We start from the raw sequence: 22,981 nt of genomic DNA, 5'->3' as shown, positions 1-22,981 counted from the left end.
ACTCCATCAAGCGAGTGCCAATTTAGACTGGTACAAAGTAGTGGAATGGTTGTTGTTGCTTGTTGTGATATCTTGTGATAAGAGCTAGACATCAAGCGAGATAAATCAATGTAGCACCTGAGTATGTTATTAATGTCTGCAAACTAACTCGCATAGAATGGAAGTATGCCAACCTAACGCGTAATTATGCAAATATCGTCGCATTTTCTCTTTACCACTTGACAAGTATTACTTATAATTCGCGTGTTACCTGAAATAGCTGTAATATCAGCGCACACCATCTTATGCACTTAATTCTCTAATTTGAAGCTGAGGCGAGTCGACCGACAGCCCCTGTCGACTTTGAATTATGGCCGTCCAGGGCCTGATTTATTAAAAATTGTCACCGACCCCATGAATATTTATACAAATAACAGGGGGAATCGGGCCGGTCCTGGCCTGATTCGGTCCCACGAGAAAGGTAATCACGTCGTGATATAAAACAAACACAAGGTGTGTCCCGGTCGGCAAGCCAGGTATATTAACTGAAAATTAAAATGTAACCCACCTGAGTGGTCAGTAAATCATAAAGGTAATGGGCGGGTTGGTGGACAGGATGACCGGACGACCACCCGGACGAGGGGCACCGCCAAAAGCGCCCCCATCCGATGACTTTATTGTTTCTCTTAATGGCCGATATTTTCCCAAATTAGACGCTTCCCAGAACCGGGGTTCGCACTTTCAACAAGTCACAAAACTATAAACCGACTCGGTTTAACTACGAGCGTAATGGGCTTTCCTTTTTAGGAAGGAATGCAATGTTAAGGCAATTGCCTCCATACTTTGGCAGACTCATCATCGCACAATTACATTTTTCAAAAAATTGAAAAATTTTTATGCAAAATTAAAAATTGTGGTTTTAGCAGTCGCTCAATTACGGAAACACACTTTGTCCGGTAATTACGTTAAAAGAAAAAAAAGAATGAAGGGGTTTGAGTGTTGTCAGGTATAAGATTGGAGCTGCAGACCAGATGTTAAAAGTTTACAGCTCTTCAAATTATTATCCAAATAGAGGTCTGTTGTTTTGTTAACGAGATTAAATTTACAAAGTCACTGTTTCGAAATTCAGGCTTCACCGTATATTAAAGAAATCCAGTGAACCAATAAATTTGAAGGTGGTCGAAATTTATAAATAAAAATTACCAACGTCTCAATTAAAGTAACTTCCTAAAATTCTCACCAAAGTAATGACCGAGCACCATTACAAACATTTAAGTCCAAGAGTATTTATTTAAATCAAAATACAGTGCAGCCTCTTTTATCTGAAACTATTTTAATTTAAGATGACCCCTGTTAAAATTTAATTCATTGTTAAAAGTTAACAACGCAAATGGACCAATCAAATTTGCCCAATTTAATCACGTGATCAGTTAGTCACGCATTTAATTGTAGATTAAACTAATGACGCTTTTATAAACTAGTCCTTAATCTTCTAAATCAGACTTTATCAGAAATAAATATTTGTAAAGAACTTTCAGATTTTTTCGACAAAACAAAAAACTAGCTTATAGTAAATACAAGACGATTCAATGAGTAAAATGCTTTATCGATAGTTGTACGATTTTGTAATTTTTTCTGAAGGTAACAATAAATCACTTTTTTATTTTTATACAAAAATGTTATTTCTCCCTGTAATTCACTGAAGAAATATCAACGCATGTGATTTGTTTTTCTAGAATTCTTCTTTGTTAATCAAAATTAATTCATTTATACTGAGTTACTAAATAAATTTTTTTTTAATTATACAGAATGAACCAAAATTAACTCACAAAATTCATATCATTGTTATTAGTAATTTTCACAAAAAATCCTCAAACAGGTCGCCTTTCTCAATTTTTTTTAAATAAAATCAGACATTTTTGTTCACTACTTTAGATAAATTTTAGATTTTAGATCCTTATCTTACTGATAATAAGAAAAAAAATTAAATTGAACGTTAAAAAGAATTAATTTAATAAAATAAACAAATACTATTTACAATTCACATGAGCTTTATGTATTTGTTTTTGACTTACTTTATAAACTTTATACTTTATAATTTCTATTAAAACACTTAATATGACATCTAAACCCAAAAAAATAAACAAAGAAAAACAATCACCAATGAGATAAAGTTCATTCTGAAATTTACTCCATAACTTTTTCATTTTATTTGGTCTTTTTTGTAGTTTTTTTATTTATATTTTAATTTTTTTTACACATACCAGAAAGATAAAAATATGTACCTACTATCTAAAAACTAATAAAAAATATCACTTGGTATTAAAAAAAAAACATTACTCAAAAACAAAATAACGTCAAAAATGTCAGTACGATGTCAAAATATAGCATGTTCGAGAATTTTTCTGAAAAGTGACTCATAACAAAAACATTGGTGCATTACTTTTTTCGTTCAGCCTGTATATTAAACGTTGTGTGCAAAAATTACGTAAAAACCAATACAGTCAAAAATAATCTGATTGTCATCTATATTATAATATTGTTTCAAAGTAATAAGTTTATCACAGTGCGTTTTTTAGCATCCATTATTTTCAAAACATAAACTAAAAACTAAACATTTTTATGTGTTTTTTTCAAATTACGAACAAACACAATAAAAAAATAGAATACAAAAAAATAAAATAAAAAAGCCCACATTAGAAAATTTTAACTTCTAATATAGCTAGACCTTTAAAATTTTGTATACTTTGTATAAAATTTTAAAAGCGACCATTCTGAGTTCAGCTAAATTATTTCCAAAATGGCTGAACTTCCGCAACCATGAAAAATTTACGCCAACTTTAAAATTTTAAATGCTAACCATTTATGAATTCTTCTCACTGAGTAAAATTTATCCAAATTGTTGGTAGAGCTTTAAAAAAATCTAAATTTTTTGTTCAAATTTTTATTCACAGAAGATTATTTAAACTACCACAGCCCCAAAACTGTTTGTAATAAGTAAATAATTTTTTCTGCATTCGATAACCGAAAATTTGGAGAGCCTTCTAGAATTCTCAAAATTGTCGACTGTCAAAAGTCAAGACTAGTATGATTTTTTTCAGAATGATGAACAAAATGCAGTTTTTTCAAATACGACTTTATTTTCTTAGCGACAAAAAAAACATCGACATTTATGATAACTTTCTATACTCTCTTACAGTTTTTAAAATAATCATTTAAAAAAAAACAATTTTACTTCGAAATTTTCATCGTTAAACAAGTAGGCCTTGCAAAATGGTCAACAATTGTCAAATCTCAACACAGTTTTTAGCTGGTCCCTTAGAACAAGCAGTAAAACAGTAATATTTAATGATGACTTATTACAACTTTTAGTGAGTTACCTATGTAAAGTAACTCAGTTAGTCTAATTACATCGAGAAATAAACATTTCTGTTAATCGATTTAAAAATGAAAACAAAATAAAATTTTTTTGTGGTTATTTCAAAAACTGTCTTCTAACATTTTTTTGATTAGCATTTTCCATAAATCAGCTCGGAAATGGTTCGTAATGTAAAGGTTCCACTGTAATTATTTCACGCGGACGAAACTGGATAAATTCAAATAAAATCTGGATCCCTTGTGCAAACAACTTACTAGTGTTTATCTTTTTAATAGTAGCTCGTATTTGCACATTGTAATATCGCGTTCGGCGTCCCATTTCGCTGATTTTATCATCTAGTCATAAAATATCGGTCTCGCTTCGGTCTTGAGCGACATTGAGTGCGGCTCTTCATTAGCTAATTCTGCAGGAGCTTGCGAGCTTTGAGAGCATTTCAAACACAATGAGTGCAGATTCGCGGAACGATAATGACGTATAGGCGAGGTGCTTGAGTATGAAGATGAGGCTTTGTACGTTGTTCCACATACAAAAGACGATAAGTGCGACTTTTTAGAACCCGCGTAACGCGAGATTTCGTCAATTCGCGCGGATTATCTGCCGTTCCCATCGCAATAATTCCGACCGAATTAAATCAAAATATTTTTATAGGTGCTGGCCGGCGCACCTGCAGCGGACGGAGCGCGTGCTAGTTGAGTGAAAGTTACAAGATTTTTCGAGCGCCTAATGAGCATCGGAATTAGCGGCGAAAAATCGCCTTTTCGGGCCTAATCGGCCGGAAGTGCAGGTAAAAATGCCAATTACACGCCTCACTTAGTACCGAGCTTTGAATTATTCATTCCGAGAAGAGACAAATGTTGGCCACTTTAACATTCTTCGGACCAATCACTTGACTTTTGTTCGGAGAAGTCCTGACGGTGGATAATCATTACATGGTTTTCACATTTAACCGATGGCTATTAGAATACTTCAAATTCTTCAAATACCGCGCTATTCTGCATAAATATTTGCTCATTGTTTTATTTGCTGCGCCGTCACATTTATACAATTTTTTGTGGTTTTTTCAACAAATTCCAAAATTTTCGACGAGTTACTTGTAAGCATTATAAACCTGTCACTATTATCATATCGTTTGGTCAAACAGTTAAACTTTTAATTGCACAGATTTATCTAAACAAATCGTCAAATTAAAAAGTCATAAAATTCGCTTGCGATGAGGAATTTTAAAAACATCCATTAAATATAAAATCGGTTAAAAACCGTTACGTCTGCTTGCACAACGCCCATTTCACTAAATATGTACCAAAAATATGTTCACATGTATTAATAGAAATAAAAGAAAATAAAATTAAATCACAAACTTCAAAAAAAGGCTATTGATTATTTTATTATTACTAACATTTTGAAATTAAGTTGGCAACAATGAATAATAATTAATAAGATTTAGAGAGCAGATAAATATCTATCAACAAGAGGAGTTTACGTTAAAAAAAAACAAATTTAGTTCTACTATATTTTATTTTACAAAGTTGCCAATTAAATGTCAGAAAATGGCTACAAATTGAAGCATTTTGTTATTATTGTTATGTTATTATTAGTTATTATACGTTAAAAATGGAAAAACATTAAATAAGAACACCAACTTAAAAAAAATCAACACCGAACAAGGATATCGATTGTTTCATTATTACTAATAACATTTTGAAATTAAGTTGGCAACATTGAATAATAAAGGTATAGAGAAAAGATAAATATATATTACCAAAAAGACATTACGTTAAAAAAAAATAGTTCTGCTATATTTTATTTTACAAAGTAAAAAAAAGTTGAGGATAATAAAAACTTGTCATTGTTGCCATTTTAATGTCAGAAAATGGCACAAAATAGAAGCATTATGTTATAATTATGTTATTATACATTACAAATGTAAAAAATTAAAGAAAAATACAAACTTAAAAAAAATTAACACCTAACAAGAATATCGACTGTTTTATTATTACTAATAACATTTTGAAATTAAGTTGGCAACAGTGAATACTAAGGTATAGACAGAAGATAAATATCTATCACCAAAAAAAGTTTGCGTTAAAAAAAATTGAGTTCTCCTATATTTTGTTTTACAAAGTTGCCAATTAAATGTCAGAAAATGGCTAAAAATGGAAGAATTTTGTTATTATTATTATTATTATGTTATTATTAGTTATTATACATTAAAAATGGAAAAAATTAAATAAAAATTCGAACTTAAAAAAATTAACACCGACTGTATTTTATTTTCCAAAGTAAAAAAGTTGGGGACAATAAAAACTTGTCATTGTTACCAATTAAATGTCAGAAAATGGCTACAAATAGAAGTGTTCTGATATAATTATGCATTATACATTAAAGATGAAAAAAAAAATAAAAATAAAAATCCAACTTCAAAAAATGTTGACACCAAACAAGGATATCGATTGTTTTATTATTACTTTTTTATTAACATCTTGAAATTAAGTTGGCAACGTATAGACACAAAATAAATGTCAACCACCAAAAAAAGTTTACGATAAAAAAACAAATTTAGTTCAACTATATTTTATTTTACAAAGTAAAAAAAGTTGAAAACAATAAAAATTTGTCAGAAAATCGCAAAAAAATAAAGCTGTATGTTATTTATGGCCCAGTGTCGTAACATCGATAAATCTGGATTTCGAGCCGCTGGATGAATGCGAAGCGGATTAGTTTTATTCTAGTTAAATGGGCTATAATTGCGCTCATTCCGGCTTGGCTAATGACCACCACTTAATCAATTATCAACATAATGCAGGTGTTTAGCAATTTATAATATTCAGAGCTTGCACAAAACTAGTTCATTCATCTCTCGGCGAGCAGTAAAAACAAACTGTTATCTGCTCACAATACAAGTACAGTGACTCCTCGAAAAATAAAAAATGAAGTAATTTTAATCGTGGATAAGCCTCGATTTTTGACATCAATTAATCACCATTAAACGGTTCACAAGGTTACGAAAATCCGACTAAAAATCGGACCAAATATACGCAATTATTCTTGCAAAATGTACTTACTTTTCCTGAATTAGCATATTTAGCAACCTTGTAATTATCAATTAATTACATGTCGGTAATTGTATAATTGTGTTTTAAGTGATTATTTTAGCACCAAGATTCATCAAGAGCGAGTTTATTTTTTCCTTGGCAATCAATCAAAACGATACGAGTGAATTAATTAAGAAATGTTATTATAAAAATGCTGCAAACAAGTTCGGACACTTTGTCTTTCAGGCAATAAACCGCGTCGTTTGTTCGGAGGACCGACATTACACAGTCCTCGGAAGCTTAATAAAGATAAAGAATAGGAGATATTGAAAGTTATTAAGGAAGCGATTTGAACATAAATTTGTGCGCAAAAAAAGCAACTTGATGCAATAAGTAAATGAAAGATATTTATCACTAACTCCAATTAAATGTACAAAAATAGAGCGATGATCGAACGAGTCATTTTTCCGTCTGAAACCCAAGTGCTAAAAGTTCACACCATTTGATATTGTGTCCGACACTTATCACAAAAACGCGATACAAGTGTCTGAGGTTATATTTTTCCAAGCGGTTCGAAAAAATTTCAACATTTCTGCATCCTAGAAGCATTTTTAACACAATGGGAGTTATTTTAACGATAACCCCTAGTCTCTTTTGATTAAAAAAATGTAAAAAAACTTACGTAAGCCCATAGCGTCGGTCAAACCGCTAATTCCTAGCACAATTACGAAGCTAGCCAAACGGATGAACCTCAGTCGCTGCTCCATACCTGAAAAAATCCTTAACTAACTATTTCATCATCAAAATTAGCCGAATTATTTTTACAATATTTTACTTCTCTCTTCTGTAATTGAGTTGGCAACAGTGAATATCTTCCAACAGGTGTGCAAGAGGTTGAAATAAGGAAAATCAAATAAATAATTAATGAGAAATCGAATTACAGTTTTGATCATAGTGGCCTGTAATTCCTGTATTCTTGAGTTGGCAACATCAAATACTGTACACATTTTCAGCCTTTTTGTCGTTCGGCAAAGTTACCAATGTAAGTTTTAAATTTGTTGCCAACTTAATTAAATTGGCTGGACAAGTTGCCAACTCAAAATTTCAAAGTTGCCAATTTTTTTACGATAAAATTTCTGATTTTTCTTAATTTTAAAATGCCAGGATCAGAAAAAAATTGCCTCCTGTACATTATTCAATGTTGCCAACTTAACGACAAAGAGGCACCAGGTAGATAATTAGAAATTTCAATATAATTTAGGATCTAAATGGGTTATGATTATGGTGGCGATTTCGAGAAAAATATTGAAATGAGACAATGTCTTTAAAATTTGACGTTTGAATTGGCTGGACAAGTTGCCAACTCAAAATTTCAAAGTTGTCAATTTTTTTACGATAAAATTTCTCATTTCTCTTAACTTTAAAATGCAAGGACGAAAAAAAATATTGCCATCTCTACATTATTCAATGTTGCCAACTTAACGACAAAGAGGCACCAGGTAGGTAATTAAAAATTTCAATCTAATTTAGGACCTAAATATGGTGGCGACTTCGAGAAAAATATTAAAATAAAACAATGTCTATAAAATTTGACGTTTGAATTGGCTGGACAGGTTGCCAACTCAAAATTTCAAAGTTGCCAATTTCATTTACGATAAAATTTCTGATTGTCCTTTAATTTTAAAATGCGAGGGAGAAAGATATGGCCATGTCCACGAAATGTTGCCAACTTAACGACAAACTGGCACCAGGTAGGTAAAGAAGTTTAACTTGAATTAGGGATGTGAGTAGAAATTGAATTAACAGAGATAATATCTCTCCTCGACTGGTCAGGTTGCCAAATCAAAATTTTAAAGTTGCCAAATTAACTTACGATAGGACTGTAGTTAATAATCAAATGCGGGAAGATCTGGAGGCAAATATAGGGTAACAGGATTATTATAAATATTAATAGTCGGTTTTCGGGTCTGTTGGGTTTTATTGAGTACAGAAGAGGTAAATATTTGAATTTTCGGCCGATGATAAGTTTTACGACCTGTTAAAGTGCTATAACTGTGTATCGAGCACGCTTCAACAATACGAAAAAGAATTAGCTAAACAGCGATCGATTTAATCAGCGTTTAGTTGATGGATTAAACCTGAGCCTTGGCAAAACGAATAAATCATGACAGAGTGAGGAGTTGAAAAGTAACGTATCTGGCCAGTTGCGTAATGCAAAGAATGATTTATATTCCACGTTTTGCCTATGACTGGGAATTTGTACAGCGTTTGGAGCCGCCACCAGAATTGCACTAAAGACGTGTTAATAAAGATGTACATGTTTATTGGATTTCTTTGCAGACTAAATTATAGCCTCACGTTACACATACAATTTTGTAACCTTACGCAATTCTAGTCATAACACTTTGCTTCAATAAACACAGCTGAAAATTACCGAGCAGCTTCCGAAAGCTGCGTGGAAAAATTGGAGATACAATCACCTGAGATGAAAGTCGAAAATCGTGAGGCCTATTAGAAATTCGCCAACCGAACCAGTTGTTGCGCAAGGTGCGTGCAAAATTCAGTTTCCTAAACACTGTGTATCAAAGAAATGCGTATTTTTAGCCTCGCAAGACTGATAAAATCGTCCATGTTTCATATTTTTAGCGCAAAATTTAAATGGGGCGGTTTGCAAATGAGACGTCCCAGACGTAATGGAACAGATCTTCAGGTGAGCACAAAACTCAATTAATGAGCTCCACATGTGCAACGATTGAAGGAGTACAGAGGTGGAAAAATTGGTGGACTCATTTTCTCCCAAGAAATATAATCTGCCCCACCCTCCCACAATTTAAATTGCAGCAAATAACACATTTTATCGGCAATGACTGCACACAATCTCATTCTTTGTTCTCCACCGTCAAAATCTCGTTTCGATTAACAACAATTCCGTCCCATGAGTTTGCAGGAAAGGGTGGCAAAAAGCTCGACATCAAACAAACAAGGAATCGTGCGAAGTTCCCGGACAAGGACCCGATTTTCCATTATTGGCTCAGAGCGACTCGAGCATTTATGATTTGGAAAATAAATTAAAATCGCTCACGGACATGTTGAAAGATTGGACGCGGTCTCGACACGCAATGCGGTAATTAATTGGAATTGATACGATTTTCGCTGAAATTTTCAAATGCAATTTCCAAGCGAACCGATAAGTTTGCATAAGAAAGTATCAATCAATCAATAATTTTCGCCCGAGAGGAACAACTGCGGATTATTTAAACAAAAAAAATGTTTAATTATGTAAAAGGATTGAAGCGACCTGACCTGAATTGAATCAAAGCAGCTTCGAGATTAGATTGGTCAGAAGCCGTGACCCTTCAGCAATTTTATTGTCAATTTATCATTACACGGATTAATGCCCTAGACAAACAAATGCGGAAAAACCCGCGGTGTTTGGCGCGAATTTCCCGCTTTCCCAAACTGCAACAATAAGGCGTGCAGTGCTGAGAGACGCGCTTGCAATTTTCGCGTGGAAAATAGTGCGTAAAAGTCGGCCGGAAACTCACTGGAATATCCGTCGTGAAAGTCCAAGTCGCTGAAAAATGCAGTTCTGAAAACGCAGCTGAAAGAACACGCGATTTTCAGTCAAGCCACCACCACTTCGTCATTCCACTCACTGCGATTGAACGTTCAACACTGCGTCTGCTTCTGCCAGTGAATTTGTTACATTCTATCGTATCCCTTCCATCTCTCCAAGGATTTCATGTATAATTTCCATGTACTCCAAGGATTTCTCCAAATGTTTGCAGGCTGGATGTGTGGATATGGATTATGGAAATGCAGCAAGCACTGACACGGCTCCTGTTTAGAGCTTTCCAGACACCCGAAAATAAATAATAAAGCGAGGCTTCCGAAGCGCTCCAGCACCTGTTGCAGCTCCTGGACGGCGGCCAGGTACGACTTCAGGTGAGGGAGGCCCGGAGCTGGCGCTTGTATTCCTCGTTTTATCGAAACAATTCACTTAAACACTGTTTTTTTCACATTTTACAATATTTCATGCCTATTCCATGTTTACCTATTCCCATTCAGTATGTTTCTGGGTCCTTACTTTACGAAATCAAAATTTTGGTGAAGATTATTTTACCAAAAATAATTATACAAAATATTAATTTTTAATTTTTTTTTGAGAGATTCGTTACAAAAAAAAATATTTTTAAAGCAATTTCCCACATTGTGGGAAATTGCACTTTCCAATCTCGTTAGGTAAGTAAGACTTTCCCGCATTGCGGTGTTTTTTTTTACTTTGCCACAATGGCTAGGGACATTTAATAGGTTGGTATCGCTATCGTTGATATGGAAACGATTATATTTTTACGATAAGTGACAGTTCATGTCAGTTTTTCGAATGTTGGACCTATTACCAACCCATCACCAAAAAAACTAAATTATCAAAAAAATTTTTTTATTTTTTTGAGACATTCATTAGAAAAAATATTGTACCTAACTTGTTGTAAAGCAATTTCCAAACTCGTTAGGTAAATAACTATTTTGTACTTATAGCTTTTAGATAGCTATTTCCCGGTTATTTCCAGCGTGTGGGAAACGGACTTTCCCGCACTGCGGTGTTTTTTACTTTGCAACAATAGCTAGGGACATTTAATAGGTTGATATCGCTATCGTTGATATAGAAACGATTATTTTTTACGATAAGTGATAGTTCATGTCAATTTTTTGATTGTAAAAAAACTAAATTATCAAAAAAATATTTTTTATTTTTTTTGAGACGTTCGTTAGAAAAAATATTGTACCAAACTTGTTTGTAAAGCAATTTCCAAACTCGTTAGGTTAATAACTATTTTGTACTTATAGCTTTTAGATAGCTATTTCCCGGTTATTTCCAGCGTGTGGGAAACGGACTTTCCCGCACTGCGGTGTTTTTTACTTTGCAACAATAGCTAGGGACATTTAATAGGTTGATATCGCTATCGTTGATATAGAAACGATTATTTTTTACGATAAGTGATAGTTCATGTCAATTTTTTGATTGTAAAAAAACTAAATTATCAAAAAAATATTTTTTATTTTTTTTGAGACGTTCGTTAGAAAAAATATTGTACCAAACTTGTTTGTAAAGCAATTTCCAAACTCGTTAGGTTAATAACTATTTTGTACTTATAGCTTTTAGATAGCTATTTCCCGGTTATTTCCAGCGTGTGGGAAACGGACTTTCCCGCACTGCGGTGTTTTTTACTTTGCAACAATAGCTAGGGACATTTAATAGGTTGATATCGCTATCGTTGATATAGAAACGATTATTTTTTACGATAAGTGATAGTTCATGTCAATTTTTTGATTGTAAAAAAACTAAATTATCAAAAAAATATTTTTTATTTTTTTTGAGACGTTCGTTAGAAAAAATATTGTACCAAACTTGTTTGTAAAGCAATTTCCAAACTCGTTAGGTTAATAACTATTTTGTACTTATAGCTTTTAGATAGCTATTTCCCGGTTATTTCCAGCGTGTGGGAAACGGACTTTCCCGCACTGCGGTGTTTTTTACTTTGCAACAATAGCTAGGGACATTTAATAGGTTGGTATCGCTATCGTTGATATGGAAACGATTTTTTTTGATAAATGACAGTTCATGTCAATTTTTTGATTATTTAACCTGCTACCAACCTATCAGCAAAAAAACATTATCAAAAGATTTTTTTTTATTTTTTTTGAGATATTCCTTACAAGAAATATTGTACCTAACTTGTTTGTAAAGCAATTTCCAAACTCGTTAGGTAAATAACAATTAACTTTTTCATCAAATTTAGGTATAAATTTGTCATATTCCAAGATTTTTAAAAGCAAATTAGACAGTTCATTTTTTTTATTTAAGGTAGATGTTAGTTGTGGCAGTAGCGACAAATGCCCGCTAATAAGCCGACATTTCAGGTCTGCAGAGGCAATAATAACAAAGCATTACAGAAATAATTTCAATAATCAGGCATGAAAATAGAAAATATGCGGTTATTTAGCATAATCTCGCAGCATTCCCATGAAAAGAATTGCAGATAATTGGATTAATACAATCAGGATTCAATTCTTGCATTTATTTCCTAACAATACCTTTTCAAATATAATGCAACCAGTAGGAAATAATAAGCGAGCGAGTCAACATTTCCATCATTACAGTACGATGCTGTTTGTGATTACCTACATTCTGAATTTATTATTATGATACTTGTAATGACGGTTCTGCATTTAAGTGATCACATGAATAACAAATAACGCTAAGACATGCATTAGCCTCTTCACGAAGCAAGTAATTGGACTTTTTCGATTTAACGTCTCTTTGTTATTTGGTTTATGACAGCCTGGACTTTTAAATTAGATTTTCTTGCAAAATTTGCTAATAAAATTCCAGGCACGCTTTAATTAATAACTTATTCAGCATTGTCATATTTTATTTTCTAAGTTATTGTCCTTATTTAGAGGACGAGTTCTAGCCGACCAGCGTCAATCATTTTTCATTGATGTTTATTAGTCCATTTCACATATTTTTGCAGTGTGGCGAGCATTTTCCTTTGTGGACTGCGGTATTTCTCATTAATGTCAATTAGACATGAAAACTTGATCCCATTAATTCCTGCATTGCTTATTATTTGCTTGCTCTGGACGCAGAAAGCTCAATTTTTTCGCCAAAAATGTTGGAGCCCAGAGTTGTTCTCTACCTTGAGATCGAAATGGAAACCTCTACGTTAACTCAGCAGAATATAAATCAGGGATAAGTGCTTTTAGTTTCAGGTTCTACTGAAGCTTGTTTGAGATTGATGAAAGTCTTTCTCTCAAAATGTTTACTTAGGCCGTGTATGCCTTTATTAATGTGTTCTTTGTGGCTTATTTAAAAAGGAAAACACGAAATCAAAGGCAGTAAACAGATTTTCCACTTGTAGCAAGTGTTCAGAAAACACGCTTTTCGGACCGCATGACGAAATCAACTCGTCGTAAATGATTATCGCAATTTGTGCAAAAATCGCTCGCGCGATAAAACCGATTTATCAAAACAAGCTGCGCAAATTTTTATGTGTTAATTTAAAATTAATTATTGTTATTAAACTGTTGGCATGAAATTTGTATGTTGTTATTTAGGTCCGATTGCACTCGATTAGCGCTTTTTTCGAACTGCAAAGGCAACACTAGCGACATGCGACCAAGTCATGAACGCTCATTACGTAAGAAGGTCAAGAGGTGGAATAACTTCATTCCGAATAAAATCTGATTTTTAATTCAACCGAAATGTCAAACGGTCCCAACGCTGGCATCAGCTAATTCTTAGGAAATCTAATTTTTTCGAAAAAAAAATAAGAAAAACCACAATTTATCGTAAAATCGCCACAATTTTTCACGTTTACATAAAAAAAGCCAAGTGGACTGATACATATTGATTGCACAAAACACCAATTACAGAAAAAAATAAAATAATTACACACGTAAACATTCTTCGAATTTTCTCTCAGATTCTATTCCTTCGTCTTTTTAACATTATTCTCTAGTTTTGTTTAAATTCTTTATTATTTCTGTACTCATCTCGTGATTTTTCTTAAGTCTCTTAATTTTCTGAACCTTTTCTAAAAAGTACCTGTAGACTGAAAAGAAAAAATTTTGATGTTTCCTTTGATCTTTCATGTTTTTTTTATTTTAATTTAATCTTAAAAAAATACAATTTTCTGGCAACGTTTCGTATTTTTTTGACTAACAGTCCAAAAAATACCAAATACCTTTCCTTTACTGAAAAAAAATTACTCAATAAAATATTACCAACCTACAGAAAGATACTCAAAAATTAAGACAAGAAAGTTGCTTAGAAGCACTTTTTATGTCCAGAAATTTTTATTACTTAAACTTACTCAAACAATTGTATCTAAATTAACATTGCCAGTTATATTTTGTGTTTTAGTTTTCATAACTATTAAAAAGAGTTGTTTTTATGTTTTAACTTAGCAAAATCTACTAATTATAGTTAACATTATAATTAACACTATGAACTATGTATATCCAAAAATGTCCAAAATATAGGGTATTTTATTTCAAAAAATAATTTTCATTGTAACATTTTTTTAAATAAAAAGTTTTTTGAACTTAAATTTTATACAAATTTATTTAAATACGTAAACATACCAAGAGTAGAAGTTTCATTCAACAGCTTCACCATTCTAAAAATTTTTGAAAGACCCCCCAAAAAATGATTTCTAGATCCGCCCCGGTGCTGATGCGTAGAGAGTGAATTTTTGAAAAGTCAAAACAGTATATTATTACACGAGTTTTATATACTGTGGCACGAATAGTTTTGGAGCACGACGAAGGAGTGCCACAATTAAGTCTTAGAAAACGAGTGTAATATACTATTTTTTCTACTTAAAATCATTAAAATTATTCAAATTATTAATCAAAATTAATAAAAAAAAAATTATCTTAAGGTAGACTAAGAGTAAACGAATAACATATTTTTATCCCAAAAACCATAAGACTTTAAATCTTGATGGAAACATTCACTTATGGCTTAAGCTGCTCAGGTTTTGTTAGAAAATCAGCATAAATAATCTGTGGTATAAATTATCTGTTGATAAAAGAAAAAAAAATTGTAGGACAGACTTTAGGACTTTAAATTTTCGAGTTATGATTTTTTTAGTGAAACCGGAACTGTTTTCCGGAGCGATTCCCATGATTCGAACCAGATATACAATTTTTTTAATTTTTTTAGTACAATTATACTAAGATGAAGAAAAAACTATTTTTGGGAAAAAGTTAGGAAAATGAAAATTTAAGCGACGATATGATTCGATTTTGCGTCAAGTCTAGGTAATAAATGGCGACCAGCTATGTCCTATCTGTATGACAATTTGCATAATTTGTACATTACAAGCACAATAAATCTGTTTAGCATCAAGACAAACCTCGGAAACTTTGCTCACCACAAGTTATTGTTTGATGCAGAAACTGAAGTTGTTTCAGTTTTTCGAGGCGTTTTAGATAAAAATAAAACCGATTGTGACAATTACAACGTTCCGAGTAAAGTGCCGAACGATTTAGGTCATCGAATTGTGATTTTTTCCGATAGGTCGTGCAAAAATGCCGGGAAAATAGCTTCACATACATCTTCTTGTTTGCTGTAAATTTATTGCTTCTCGGAGAATCACTTAACAACTCATAGTTTTATTTGTGTTTGTTGCTTTACGCGTCCCCGTGTTTCGCTAATACCCGTTTTAGAAAATTTAATCGTTTCCTCTTCCACGAGGAAATTTTTTATTTGGCGCTGATGGACGGGCGTTAGCGACTAAAATAAGAGTATTATATCGTTTACGGTCCGTAAAAATTTAATCCCCAGTTAACAGGACATTAGAGATTTTATCGCGACTCCTGTTTTCTTATTGCATCTTTGTTTGGCTGAGTGAGGATGTGCTTTTGCGGCAATGTGTGCACATACTCGCACCGGCGCCAGTGCGCGCTTCTTGCGGCGGAAAAGTCATTCCTAATGACTATAGATTACATGATTAGTGATTTAATTGTTTGGAGGAGAAGGCTTCCAGTTTCTGCAATCCAGACACGCGCTATTATCACACACATGCGTTCGTTCAGTTACTGAAAAATCGAACTGCCTCGTAAAACACGACAAAAACTCGCCCCATCGTGGCTGCTAGCACAAAGTCGGGAAAAAATTGATGGAAAGTCTTATCAGCCCGGCACTTGCCTGCAAGAGCTCCGCAAACTTTACTTGTTAGCAATACTGCCACATAATGTCCAAAATCCCAAATTAAGATAAGAAAAAAGTTAAAATTTTGATGAAATTTTGCCAAATAATTGAGCTGTTAGTGCAATAAAACCATTAACGAACACTCATTTCTGTTTCTGGGTGAATTAGAACAAAGCACTCAAAACTATTCAATTCGCGACTCTTTTTTTTATTAAAAAAATGCGCACAGAAACCAGAATGTGAAAATTGCTGTTTTAATTTTTTCCAAAGTTCACTGAACATTAACGCACGAAAATTTAACGTCTATAGCATCTCTTTGATTAGGCAGTGTTGCCAACTTAATTTTAAAATTGCAGGACATTGGACGGTTTGTATCTAAAAGTTAAATCGCCTGGAGCTTGAAAGTTTAAGCGAGTCACCTCGTATTTCTTGAAACATATCAATTTTTCAGAGTGTAATAGAGGAGTTTTTTGGCTCTTTCAGACACCCTGTAGAATTAAAAAATTAAAATTTTGTTCATAAGAAATTAATGTTGCGGCAAAATAAGGAAAAATTTCAATACTTTATGGGACTTTGTTCTTGTTCTAGGCGAGCTAAATATTTAAAAATGCTTCCTTGAAAAATTGGTTGGAGAAGCTTTTCTTTCGGAACGTTTTCGTTTATTTATTTATTTATTTATTTATCGCATTTATTTTTTGTACAGTGTACCTCAGCATATATAGTAAATAATATGATGGAATTTATCGTTAAAATAATAACATGAGATCGAAAATATACTGAATTAGAGCAAGCTGTGCCTGCGGAATTTTAGCCACATTTTAGCCGTTTCTTTACTTTTGAGAATATTATGTCTTATGCTGGTTTTACACAGCATAACATGTGGCTAAAGTTACACTTTACTTTCTAGGCTTGCTCTAATTGAGTACATTTTCGGTCTCATGCTATAAGAAAAAATAATATAATGAAACATAAAACTCGTAAAGAAATTTTTGTAAGAAAATAACACATTAAAGTATGTACCAAGTAAAATTTTTCGTTTCATTTCGTTTTTTTTACAAATTATTAATTAATGTTATATTAAGAGGATTTGGGATTTATTTGATTTTCGTTTGTAGCTCTCGCTTAGATTTCAAAGAATTATTTACGAAGACTAAGTAATGAATAAGAGAGAATGAATAAAAATTTAATTTTTTCTAAAGAGTGTGAATTTGAGTGTTATCATAGTTAACAATAATTATGTAAAGTGATGTTAAAGAATACTATTTAATTTTAATTTTTTTTTTAATTTTTTTATTTAATTTTTCTCTTTTTATTCTCATGTATATTTCATTTATCATATAATGTTTTTTTGAGTAAAATATTATTATTATAATAATATATTATTATTATTATTATTATTATTATTATTATTATTATTATTATTATTGTATCATTATGCCGTACAGCGATTTTTCCGATTTTTTCAGAAAATAAAGCTTATTAAAAGAATGTTCGTCTCTAAAAAAAATAAACCGGTAGTCAATATTTACAGCCTTAACAAATAAAATAATAAGTAATTACTATGTTATTAAATAAAAACAGAGCACGTTATAATTTTTTTTGTTTTTTTTTTTTTATTATCTCCACAATACAAATTTTATTTTTTGTTTAGTGTTATTCGTATAGCGTTTTTCTGATTTTTTCCGAAAACATCTTAAAAAATCGTCTTTAAAAAAAATAAACCGGGAGTCACTATTTAGAGCTATAACAAATTAATTATTGACTAATTAACTAATTATTATGTCACTGAATAAAAAATAGAGTAAACTGTGTAAGGAAGGTCTAAAGTGATTTTTTTATCTTTTTTTTTATTATAAAATGAAACTGTTGAATAAGGTCTGTGGACGCAAATTATTTAAAAATTTCCTATTAAAGAAATCACCCAAAATTCCTTCAAAACTCAAAAATCGGTCACTTTTTGTCTGTGGTTAATTTAATTTGTGACAGAAATAGGTAAAGTGTAATAAAATTTTGATTTTTACCGGCAAACTTTAACTACAAATTAAGTAACTCAACTTGTCTTAGCCACATCCCAAATAATTTCAGTAATTTTGAGACAGTCTTCCACTTTAACTATTTGGCCCAATCACTAAAAAGTTAAAAAATCACCAAAAATAATGGTATTTTTTCCAAATTTGAAGTTTTTATTGTATTTAAAGCACATTCTTGTGCCTAAAATAACAAACCCTGGGGAATCCAGCTTTTTTTCAAGTCACTTAACGTGTTGTACAGTTCTAACTCCACAAGAAGAATTGTTTCAATATTGAAAAATCGGAATCTATCACTCTAACTAATCACCTTCCTGCACGATGGTACTTACAAAACATTACCACTGGAATTCCCGTTCGCAATAACGGTTTCAAGTAACAAAATCGTTACTTCACGAAGAGATAAATAATAATTGTTACACATTTATTCAGACGTAAACCGATACCCACGCAAATGATCGTAATTACAAGCCGCAATCAAAGAATTTTTACCTTTTGTCTGCAACATTCAAGGGCACACCAAGTCATATCAAAAATGTGACATTTTCACTGCTCAGCGGGCAACTAAACTAAAATTCTATGAATCCTAGAAGCAATTTCAGCTGGCGCCAGTTTATGTCCAGGTACAAAGCAGCAGGTTGTTTATTATTACCGCCACTTCAGGGATGAAATAATCACAAATAACGTGAACTGGGTATTTACAAGTTAAGTGCCTGAAAATTCACAGTACAGCCACATTGTAGTGTGCACAACACTCGCTTTAAATAAAAAGCTCGTTTTGAAGCGTCTTCACGTGTGATCGCAGGTATGCAGAATTAAAGCCAATTTCCTCCGGCATAAAGATAGAAACGGTTCCGCCGAGAATCTTAATAAGCTCATCAAGCCATTACAGGTTATAATTTCAATCGCAATAATTTTTTCCTAGTAAATAAATAAACAATTAACTCGCTATGTGGCCGGAATGGCTTAATCATCTGTGTTGTTCAGCTCGGATTTTTCAGCGCTTGGATCCGGTGCAAAGAACTGAAAATGGAGCGAACGCAAGATACTAGCAAAATGCACTCTGCAATTTATTGATCAATTCAATTTTATCTAAAACTGCTATTGCTCGTTAAAGGAAAATATACCCCGCTGGAATTATAACTCATGCTAATGCTTTCGAGTGCGAGAGGGTTTTTCAATAAATTTCGAATATTTCGCGAGCTATTGTTGCGATTGGTCTGGAAATCTCTTCAGGTGGAGTTTCAAACACGTCCGATAGTTTGATAACTTTAAACTCGAATTCATGACTTCCGCTTCCAAAACTCCAACTAACTTAATAACGCCAGACAAAAGATCTGCGCTTTATTAACATGCCGGGAGAATTATTTTCGTAAACTTTGTTTACCTAACAAAGATAATGTCGCTTTTTATTTTCTCTAAAACTAATTTGTTGAACGTAAGGAACTACAATTTACCTGCACGTGTTCAAATTGATTAGATTATTTTTATTAATTGGCAACTCAATAATAAAGCCATTAATCTGTAATCAGTCAGACAGATTTAAGATTAATGAATTATTTTATTACATTAGTCGGTAATTAACTGTAATAGCCTATTCTGTTTGAAAAATATTGTTAAATTGATCAGTAATTTAATTAATCAATGACAGGTTAATTTATCGATTATAGTATTTGACTCATCACCAATCAAAAAAAAGTTAAGAGAGTGTATTGTGTCCTAATTTTCATTGAATTATACATTTTATTTAAAAAATAAAAATAAGAAATTCCACTAGTAGGAGCTTCACTGTTTTTTCTTTCTCGTTATTCAGCTCCAGATTTAGCTCACCCAATAATTCAGTTTTCTGGACGATTTATTAAACCATTTCTGATTCAAAATTTGCCAAAATATGATTTTGTAACACAAGTGACGTTTATTTTGCAAAGAAGAAATATTTATAAAGTCCCCTAAAAGTCTAAAACTGCTAGAATCGCTCATGAAATGAAATTTTCGTTTTGTTTTTATTTGTAATATTTTATTTATTTATCTTTTAAGTTTCAAGTGTCTCTTCTCAGAATCAATTTTTTTACCTACCAACCTCGCTAATTACTTTACGAAAAAAATTACATAGTGCGTTATTAAGACCGAATAAAAAATTTTAGAATAAAATTTTTCCAAATAATTTTCGAGTTTTGCAAAATTTTACACTCTAAAAATTGACTTAATATTCAATAATTTTGTTGTTAAACCACTGTTTTTACCAAATTATTAAAATTTTTGCCTTCAGAGCTCATCACGAAGATTTTCCGAACTTGACTGAAGATTTGTTTCATAAAAACATAAAATCTTTTTTTATCTTTTTTTTTTAATCAAGTAATACAAATTCTAAGTTGACTTCCACAGAGTTTTGTTATGGCTTATTATAAGGTGATATATTTTGTTGGTATTACAAACATTTTATGTTTGTTTTTTTTATTTAAAGTCACGTTTAATTAGAAGTTGAAAAAAATTAACTTACTAACATAAAAAAATCATTCGCAGATTAATTCTCCTCAAGGATACTTCTGTTTTCAACATTTGTTAAATATTTTTTATAATTTTGTCAATTTTTTCACTGTCAATCAGTTAATTTCTTTTGAATTTCCATTTAAGAATGTAACTTTTAATAAAAGAAAATGTTTATCTTTTTAATGTAAAGATGGTAGTTTCCAACGAAACATTTCTTCTTATCTTGATTGCTTTTCTTCTCATTTTTATTTTTTGTCATCCAGTGATATAATTATAAGAGTTTTTTTACTAATTTTAAAACAAAATAAATTCAAAATAGTCAAAATATATATTTTATTTTATTTTATATAAATAATATAATATAAATTATTATTTTCTTGTCCCATCTTGTCATTTTTGTACTTATGTGCTAAGCATTTTGATTTTATGAGTCAAAAATCTAATAAAACGATATTTGTAATAAATTGACTTCGTTATCTTTGTATTTTTTATTATTTTTTCATTTATATTTCAATTACGTTTTCACTAAATCAAATAGATCAACTTTGAATATTCAAAGAACAGTTATACGGTATACAATTATTTTAAGACAGAAAAAAGACAAAAGAAATAAAGTGACAAGTATTAGGAACAAGTGCTCAGTATACAGAGTAATTCAAAAAAACATACTATTCCAGGAATCGGTAGATGGCGCTGGCAATGTCAGCAAAAGACAGAATATGTCAATTTAAAAAACGACAATTAATTATTTAAAATAAATTTAAAATTTCTAGTAATTTTAACACTTAATGAAATGAAAAAAAAATGATGAAAAATTAGAACAAGCTAGTTTTGTCTCAGTTGTCATCCAATGAATCAAAATTTTTGAATTTCCCTTATCATTAAAAAATCACGTTTTTTTTTCGTCGTAACTACAAAACTATTGTTTTGCTTTTTTTGCTTTTTTTGCATCTCTTTAATATTCGTATTTGCTTTGCTAATATTGGCATTTTTGCAAAATTTTCAAATAGTGATAAGTGATATTTTCTGAATTTAATAACAGTGAGTAATTTTTTTAGGTGTTGGTTCAAGTTAGTGTGACGCGTTTTCTATCACTTTATTGCCTTTATCACACGCCATAAATCGTGAGGGTGTCGTATTATCTCCCACCATTAGATATGGTGGAAATAATTGGTATATTTTTTAATAATGTGATGACCTAGGCCTCGGGGAAATACGTACCCTAGGTTTGTTTTTTCCTTACGGTACCTAACATTTGCATGACGTCTAATAATAACGTGTCGAAAAGCCCAAAATAGCCCATTATCCACGCTTTTCAGCGAGTGGGTTGATACGTAATTTAATTAAAAATGAAGGAATTATCGAGCTCAAATATGCAAAACACTTCGACAATATGTAATTTCCACAGGCAAAGGAGCCGTCCGCTTCGGTTTGTCTCTTTTCCGCATGTGAGGCGCCAGATAATCAGCTGATGTCTAGCTAGTACGTTGCTATTTCGCAAAACATATAATTACAACATTTAAAAGCATACTTAATCGATGATTAAACATGTTCGCCTGAAATAAATAACAGTAACGTCATTGTGGATTCTGAAAAACTGGAGCACACACACACAGGAGAAATACCACGCTGTAATGGGGCTCAGTAAATTGAAAAGCAGAGGCGCAACAATTGATCAAGGAAGATTGTTTACAGGCCGAGTGATTGCTGTTAAATAGACACTTTGATGACCTTTCGTATTTTGTTCCTTTGATAAATAGAATTATTGCTACCGAGAGTCAAAAGTTCAGATTGGCCTCTAACAAAACACTAGGATGGTTCCACATTGACGAGATTTTGATTCCATTGAAAGGCATTTTTCTAACGGAGTACATCAATTATAATTGCTTTGACATTGACCTTTGAGTGGCTCAGTTTGTAACCAACTTTATCGGTATTAGACCTTTACATTACTGCGATTATGTAAACTTTATAAACGGCGTTTTTATGAATGAAATATCTCTCCAATTGTGATATGACTGTAACCCCGCAAATAGCACTTATCGACAAATTATTCCATTCACTTTGGCCTTCCAAAGCAAGTAACGCTGGTCAGTTACTGGAAGCTCAAAAAAAAATATACATAGAAATTTTTGTATTCAAGATATTTCATTAATAAATTGTTTTGTAGGTTTTATTCAATTTCTTGTGAAGTTATTAGAATTTGCTATTGTGTCACTCAGCCCTAAATTATAATTTTTGTATTTTTTTTTAATTAGAAGAATACTCACACAGAAACTTATTTTTTTCTGAAAGGATAATCTTTAAACCCTACATTGTTACAAATTTTAAAAATAAGATACTTTTCCCTCTA

General features: G+C 31.7%; 1 protein-coding gene and 1 non-coding gene across 4 annotated transcripts in view; one reads left to right on the top strand and one right to left on the bottom strand.

Moving 5' to 3' along the window:
- The window catches only part of LOC660135 (crossveinless 2), a 49,382-nt gene extending 39,297 nt beyond the window's left edge, over nt 1-10,085 (bottom strand). The window contains exons 1-2 of one of the 3 annotated variants that reach the window (XM_008200004.3): nt 9,936-10,085; nt 7,073-7,159 (exon numbers count right to left, since the gene is read on the bottom strand). In XM_008200004.3, the coding sequence (XP_008198226.1) occupies nt 7,073-7,157 (85 nt within the window). In that variant the 5' untranslated portion in view covers nt 7,158-7,159; nt 9,936-10,085. Of the gene's footprint in view, nt 1-7,072; nt 7,171-9,935 lie in introns of those variants that run through there. The other 2 variants (XM_015983778.2, XM_015983779.2) reach the window with 2 other exon arrangements.
- Nucleotides 10,086-21,029: 10,944 nt separating this feature from the next.
- On the top strand, nt 21,030-21,159 carry Mir3901 (microRNA mir-3901). The gene has a single exon (NR_038761.1). It is a non-coding gene; the product is annotated as a microRNA mir-3901 (primary transcript).
- Nucleotides 21,160-22,981: the final 1,822 nt, after the last annotated feature.

The sequence above is a fragment of the Tribolium castaneum genome, chromosome 2 (assembly GCF_031307605.1).
Source record: "Tribolium castaneum strain GA2 chromosome 2, icTriCast1.1, whole genome shotgun sequence".
Classification (NCBI taxonomy): Eukaryota; Metazoa; Arthropoda; class Insecta; order Coleoptera; family Tenebrionidae; genus Tribolium; species Tribolium castaneum.
The sequence above is the reverse complement of the archived record's forward strand: the minus strand, read 5'-3'. Positions and strand labels throughout refer to the sequence as shown.